We start from the raw sequence: 7050 nt of genomic DNA on the forward strand, positions 1-7050 counted from the left end.
GGGCTCTTCTACATCCCAACCATTCAGCAAGGGATCGCCTCGCAGAAATCCTACGCATGCGCAAAAATGCCGGTTTGGGTGGGCAGGCTTAGCGTTGGAGGAAAGAACTACAAGTCCCGGCAGACAGCGCGCACAGTGGCGCAGGGCCACTCTTCTCCAGTTTTTTTTCCCCCGGCTCGCTTTCGCGAAGACGGACTAAGATGTTCTCCCTAGTGCGCCGCCGCTTCCTTTGGGCCTCCTTCTGAAACACACATAGGAGAAGAGCGTTTCGTTCTCCAGGGCGGCCCCAGTTCAAGTGTGAGCTGGACGAGGATTGAGCGACTACAAGGCCCAGCAGCCAACGCGCGCCAAAACGCGAAGAAGGCAAAACAAACTACAAGACCCAGCAGGCCCCCCCCCCCACACACACACACACACACACACACACACACACACACACACACACCCCACGAGGGGCTGACTACAAGTTCCAGCAGGCCCCACGCACAAACCCCAGTTGCAGTGGGGGAACTACAAGACCCAGTACTCACCGTGCGCGAATAATAACAGCAGTAGGAGCGGACTGTAAAGCCTACCGGCCACCGTGATAAAACAGAAGCAGCAGGCGGGACGGGACTATACAAAGCCCAGCAGCCACTGAGCGCAAACAGTAGCAGCAGGAGGGGCGGACTACAAGGCCCGGCAGGCCCCGCGCGCCCGCAGGAAGAGGAAGGACTACATAAAGGACCCAGCAGGCCTCGCGCCGTCCCAGTCCCGAGGCTGCGGGCGGAAGATGGCGCACGGTGAGAGCGAACCGGGCGCCGCCAGCTCCCCGGCCCCCGGGCCGTCGGGCCCGGTGTCCTTCGGCTTCAGCCGCACGGCCGTCCGGAAGCGGCTGGCGGAAGGCCGCGAGGGGCAGCGGCAGGAAGAGGAGGAGAAGGACTTCGTGCGGGCCGTGGAAGGCCGGGAGCTGCGCAGCGTGCGGCCGCCCGAGGAGGCGCCCCGGGAGCTGGTGATCCCCCTGCTGCAGCGGGGCCACGGCCGGAGGGCGGCCCCAGCCGCGGCCGCGCTCCCCGAGGAGGGCGTCCTCCGCCAGGCCGTGGAGGAGCTGATCGAGGAGTCGAAGCGGGCCCTGCGGCAGGGCCCGGACGCCGAGGCCGCCGACCCCTCCGTGGCCATCCCGCTCCTGGCCCGGGCAGGGGACGCGGCCGAGGCCCCGGAGTCGGTGGGAGCCGACTACGAGGCGGTGCCCGTGGAGGCCTACGGGCTGGCCATGCTCCGGGGCATGGGCTGGAAGCCGGGGGAGGGCATCGGGCGCACCTTCAAGCAGGTGGTGAAGCCCCGGGAGAACCCCCTGCGCCCCAAGGGGCTGGGGCTGGGGGCCAGCCTGGCCCCGCCCGCGGGCCCCCCGGGGCCGAGCCAGCCCGGGAGCAAGGAGGACCAGGAGCCGGCGGGGCTGGCCCCGGGGAGGGCCGTGGCCGTCCTGTCCGGGCCCCACAGGGGGCTCTACGGGAAGGTGGAGGGGCTGGACCCGGACAACGCCCGGGCCGTGGTGAAGCTGGCCCCGTCCGGCCGGGTGGCCACGCTGAGCGAGCACGTGCTGAGGCCCGTCAGCTGTCAGGAATACGAGAGGCGGGCCCGAGCCGCCGGTGACCCGAAGACGGGGCGTGGGGAGCCCCGGGACGGAGCGGGGGCCGCCCAGGACAAGAAGGGGCTGAAAAGGAAGCACCCCCCGGCCGAGGAGAGGCAGGCGCCCCACTGGCTGCGCAGAGACCTCCGGGTGCGCTTCGTGGACAAACGGCACCACAAGGGCCGCTACTACAACACCAAGATGACCATCGAGGACGTCCTGAGCCCGGACACGTGTGTGTGCAGAACGGACGAGGGGCGGCTCCTGGAAGGACTAAGAGAAGACATGCTAGAGACCCTCATCCCCAAGGAGGAGACAGCCAGGGTCATGGTGGTGCTGGGGCCGCAGCGGGGCCAGGTGGGCCGGCTTCTTGGCCGAGACAAGGAGAAGAGCCGGGCCCTGGTGCAGCTGCTGCAGGAGGAGGGCCAGGGGACCGTCCTGCAGTTGGGTTATGATGCCGTCTGCCACTATGTTGGGCCTGTGGCCGAGGACTGAAGGGCCCCCTCCTTGTGGTGACTGAGGAATGTAGAGCAGCCCAAGACTGGGCAGAGAGGAGGGGCTGTGTTTCACTGTGCCTTCCTCTTGGCAGAGGCCTCTAGTGCCCATCCTCATGCCTTAGCCTTGTGGAGCAGGGGCAGAGAGGACAAGGGGAAATCACAGGGCCAAGCCTGCCTGCCTGCCCTTGGTTTGGTTAGTGGTTCTGTCTAAATAAAAATGCATTTTCAAAAAAAAAAATTTTAATCACTGAACATCAGGACAGGTTACCAAGGGAAAATCACAGGACATCTAGGTGAAATATTGAGAGGAGGAATTCAGTGCCAGAAGTCCCTTCATTGGTAGAACTTAAAAAGAAATTGAATCTCCAGCCAACATTCAGAGCCTGGAAACATTGGTAAATAACAATCCTTGCAAACTACACCCTGGTAGCTGCTGAGAGGGATCCACTGTGTAGCGAGCTCTGTGTATTGGACTTAAGCTATCTGGAGCGAAGGTGCTGATGTTTGAGGCTAGCTATTGGGCACAAGACAAACTGTCAGTGCACCTTCTTCACACTCAGTGCTTAATGCCACCCACATACAGACTGTAGCATTACCCTCATGTAGTCCTCTGAATTTATATGTCCCCAATGAAATGATTTGACCCCAAAAGAATATCTTCTCTTTCCCATCAGGGCTCAAGTTACACCATATTCCACACAGGTAGTTCTTTGTTCCTAGAACAGTTAAAGCCCACCACCCCTCCTCCAGATCACTAGTATGTATGGACCTCAGTCCCTGCAGTCTCAGCAGGACGAATTAATTCTAACCCCATCCCTGGGCACATGACGTTGTGCCTCTTGTTCAGTTCCTTGCCACTAATTCCTGTCTCTTCTGACAGACATTACTGCCTCTTTGAATCTCCAACCAGACAAATTAGTTACCACCTGAGCTATTTTGTGGGAGTTAATGTTAAATAAGGTATTAGAAGCACCATCATAATAGCTCCCAGCCTCCAATTAGGAAGGAATTAAGAAAACAGCCCCATCTGTGTAGGAAGCTCCAATGTTACTGAGCCAGTTTTTTGCCCAATTTGTTCTAAGTGTGGTTTGAAAAAAGACCAACAGAAAGAGACATTGGGAAAGCTCTTTGCATCTAGCACTAAGTGGACATGCTAGGGGAAGTTGATGAAATTTAATACAATCCCAAAAATCATGAGGCAAACACCCACAGTTTGCAAGGGCTCTGAGGTTTGAATTGACACTGGATATGGGAGGAAGTGGAGAAGGGGCAAGAAGGTAAAGGTTTACCATCTTGCCTAAGCTGTGAGGACCCATGGGCTGCTTTATATCTGCAGACATTCTGAGGCTTGCTGTTGTAAATAGTGGCCATTGTAATCTCTTCTGTCTCATCCGGTAAATACCTGACATTTAAGGTTTCCTTCCCCTGTATCCAGAGGGAATTCAAATTAACCAACTGCTTCTTGGTCTTAGAAAGGAGAGGCGTGGCCTCCTAAGGTCCTTGCAGGCTGTAGTCCCAGGAAGCTAGCTGGCTGCATGAATTCTTTGCGGAGTTTACTATCCTTTCTGTGGCTATAAATGTGTTCCTATTGAGAAAGGAAATATATTGGTCACTGAAATCACTGCACTGGTTTGTTGATGGCTTGGAGTGATAGTGGGGGGAAGCCTTTGCCCTTATACAACAATCACTTAACCCTCTTAGTTGAAGCTAACAAGGGGTTGGGAATGTCCCCAGAATCATCCTAGCAGAGGGCCTGTATCTAAGTCCTCACCATCCCCTGGTCTGAGTGAGAGAAAGCTTTGAAAAGCAAACAGGAGGGCAGCTAGGTGGCCCAGTGGATAAAACACGGGCCCTGGATTCAGGAGGACCTGAGTTCAAATGTGACCTCAGACACAACACTAGCTGTGTGACCTGGACAAGTCACTTAACCCTCATTGCCCCACCCCCAAAAAAGAAAGAAAAACAAGCAGGAGCTTGGGGTGAAGGAAAAGGCAGGGCCAGCTTCATGTGGGCTTGGGGATGCAATGGGATGATGCAGCTGCTGACTGTCCTCTTCCTGCATCTGTGGGCTTTGAGTCACTGCAGCAGCTGGTCACCTGGCTGGAAGGATCCCCCAGCACTAAGTCCAGCTCTCCCCACATCAGTTCACCCAGGAGAAGCCAAAGACACTGCTGGGTAGGCGCCCATTTATTAAGTGTCTGTGCCAGGCATTGTACTGAGTATTAGAAAGTTTTTTTAAAGTGACAAAACTGTTCCTGCCTTCAAGGGGCTTAAAAGCTAATGGGGGGGGGCAGCTAGATGGCGCAGTGGATAGAGCACTGGCCCTGGATTCAGGAGTACCTGAGTTCAAATCCGGCCTCAGACACTTACCACTTACTAGCTGTGTGACCCTGGGCAAGTCACTTAACCCCAATTGCCCCTCAAAAAAAAAAAATAAAAACAAAAAAAAAAAAAAAAAAAGCTAATGGGGAAGAGAATATGCAAACAAATATATACAAAAGCAAGCTATATGCTGGAAAAATAGGAAACAGGGAAGGGACTAAAACTAAGAGAGGTAAGGGAAGGCTTCTAGTAAAAGGTGGGATGTTTATTAGGACTCAAAGCCGGGGAGTCAGTAGATGGAGGAGGGGAGCGAGAGTCCTCTAGGTATGAAGGACAAGCAGCAATGATGTCCAGAGTCAAGAGATGGAGGATCTTGTTCATGGAACATCTACGAGGTCAACATCACTGAATCACAGAGTACTAGTCAGGAAAGTGAAGCATTTAAAAAAAAAAAAAAAACCACCCGGAGAGGTAAGACAGGACTAGGTTCTGAAGGACTTTGAATGCCAAACCATTTTGTATTTGATCCAGGAGGCAATGGGGAGGCACGGGGATGGGGGGATGTGACTGGACTTAGACTTTAGGAAAATAATTTTATGAATGAAAGATGGACTGGAGTGAGGACAGACTGGAGGCAGGCAGACCCCCTCCCCCCAGCAGCTATTGCCATAGTCCAGTACTGAGGTGTTGAGGGCCTGCCGCTGGATGGCAACAGTGTCAGAGGAGAGAAGGGAGCATGTTACAAAGGTGAAACCAACAGACCTGGGCACCATATTGCAGGGAGTCTAGAATGGTTCCTAGGTTGGGAGCCTGGGGCACTGGCAGATTGAAAAATCAACATGGAGATGGTAATTAAATCTGTGGGAATTAATGTGATCCCCAAGTGCAGTAATCTAAAGAAGAGAAAAGGGCACAGGACAGAATTGTGATGGACATTGGTGGTTAGAGGGAGTAATCTGGAGGGTTTAGTAAAGGAAATAGAGAAGGTTGGGTCAAAACGAGGAGAGAGAGAGAAAACGTTCTATAAACCTAGAGAAAGGGAGTATTCATAAGGAGAGAGTGACCAACAGTGTCAAAAGCACAGAGGCCAAAGAGAATGAGACAAGATCGTTAGATTTGGCAACTAAAACGATTGGTCCCTTTGGAGAGAGCAGTTTGGGTGGATTGTAAGGTTTGTACCATCCTTGGGGCTTGGAGTCCATCTACATGCATGTATTAAGCACTTGGCACTTGCCAGGAATTCTGCTATGTGAGGGGATACAAGGAGAAGGGGCGGCGAAACAGAACCTGCCCTTATTTAGCTTACATTCTAATGGGGAACAACATGGAGACAATTACGTCTATAGAAGATATATACAGGTTAAATGGAAGGTTCTCAGAGTGGCAGTAGCAGCACTAACTTCATTCACAAAGGGTCACTGCATATGAATATATTTCCTGGCCCCTGGCAAAATCACTATTTCATCATGATCATTTAAAGATCAGAGGATACCTATGCCAACTGGAAATATACAAGGGCAGATAGTTTACCCACCCTCCACTATTGGAAGAGGAACCCTGACATGGGAGAATCAACAGGCACTTAGGTCCCTGTCATGTGCCAAGTATGGTTCAGAGCACTGAGGTTACCAAGACAGAAGTGAAACAGCACCTGCCTGTTGTAAAGAATTAATTGTTATTTGAGGTTTTTATGCCTCCTCACGCACTGGCCTGGGGCTCTGCAAACCGCATGGTGCTCCACCCACTGGTTGTAGCCATAGCCAGGGCTCTGGCACCTCATGTCATCACCACTCGCTGACACCTACATGGGCCTGGCAAAATTATGATGATTGGAAGCCTAGTGAGGGCAGTCATGTGACTGTCAGAGCGGCCATCGCATTGGCTGGGGCTGTGTGGGGGTGTTTCTAGGTTTGGGGGAGGAGAATTGGACATTCTGGGTGGAAGCTGGAAAGAGACCGTCGTTCTGCTGCGTATTTTCAGCTGATTCCTGGGCAGTGGTATTTTTCAGGTATTATAATTTCCCTTTCCCCATTTTATTTCCTTTCCCTTGATCCTACTGATCCTGTTTGTGTTGGGGTTTTTTAAGTTCGTTCTTGTTAAAATAAAGCTTGTTCTGTTTTGAGGGAGGCTGCCGGTCTCCTTCCTTGCCCCAATATTGTGGTGAGCCACTTAGCTAGCACTCCCCAATTAAAAATTGGTCCCCACGCTGTCCTCAGGAAACTTTCATTCTTGAGGAGGCAAAACAGCATTCAACTTGTAAGGTACTGCAACCTTTTACTTGAGATAAGATTGATTGTTGAAAGGACACACCAAAAAAAAAATGTATAAGGAAAATTACTGAGTCAACTTGTAAAGAAAGTCTCTCAGATAAAAGGGGGAGCAGATGCAGATGGCTGGTGGGGAGGGGCGGGTCAGATGAATGTACTGAGAGGGGCTGGGGAAAGGAAGAGCAATGGCTGAGGTGATGTTGGCCCATTTAGCTCATTTTAATGACTCTATTTGGAATCTGTGAAGTCCATAACTGACAAAATTATAAGTCAAATAACTGGAGACTAGGTGTGGTCCTTCACTTATCTAGACAAAGAGTCAACATCTCACATGATATACTAAAATAAGGTCAAA

General features: G+C 52.5%; 1 protein-coding gene across 1 annotated transcript; it reads left to right on the forward strand.

The window, feature by feature from the left end:
- Positions 1-568: 568 nt before the first annotated feature.
- GPKOW (G-patch domain and KOW motifs) lies at positions 569-2344 on the forward strand. The gene has a single exon (XM_043994743.1). It carries the CDS (start codon positions 773-775, stop codon positions 2102-2104), a length of 1332 nt encoding a protein of 443 aa, XP_043850678.1. The 5' UTR covers positions 569-772; the 3' UTR covers positions 2105-2344.
- The last annotated feature ends 4706 nt before the right edge of the window (positions 2345-7050 follow it).

This window comes from Dromiciops gliroides, chromosome 3 (assembly GCF_019393635.1).
Source record: "Dromiciops gliroides isolate mDroGli1 chromosome 3, mDroGli1.pri, whole genome shotgun sequence".
Classification (NCBI taxonomy): domain Eukaryota; kingdom Metazoa; phylum Chordata; class Mammalia; order Microbiotheria; family Microbiotheriidae; genus Dromiciops; species Dromiciops gliroides.

Excerpts from the sequence above, each read along its gene's own strand:
- GPKOW (XM_043994743.1), top strand. The coding sequence starts at position 773 with ATGGCGCACGGTGAGAGCGAACCGGGCGCCGCCAGCTCCCCGGCCCCC.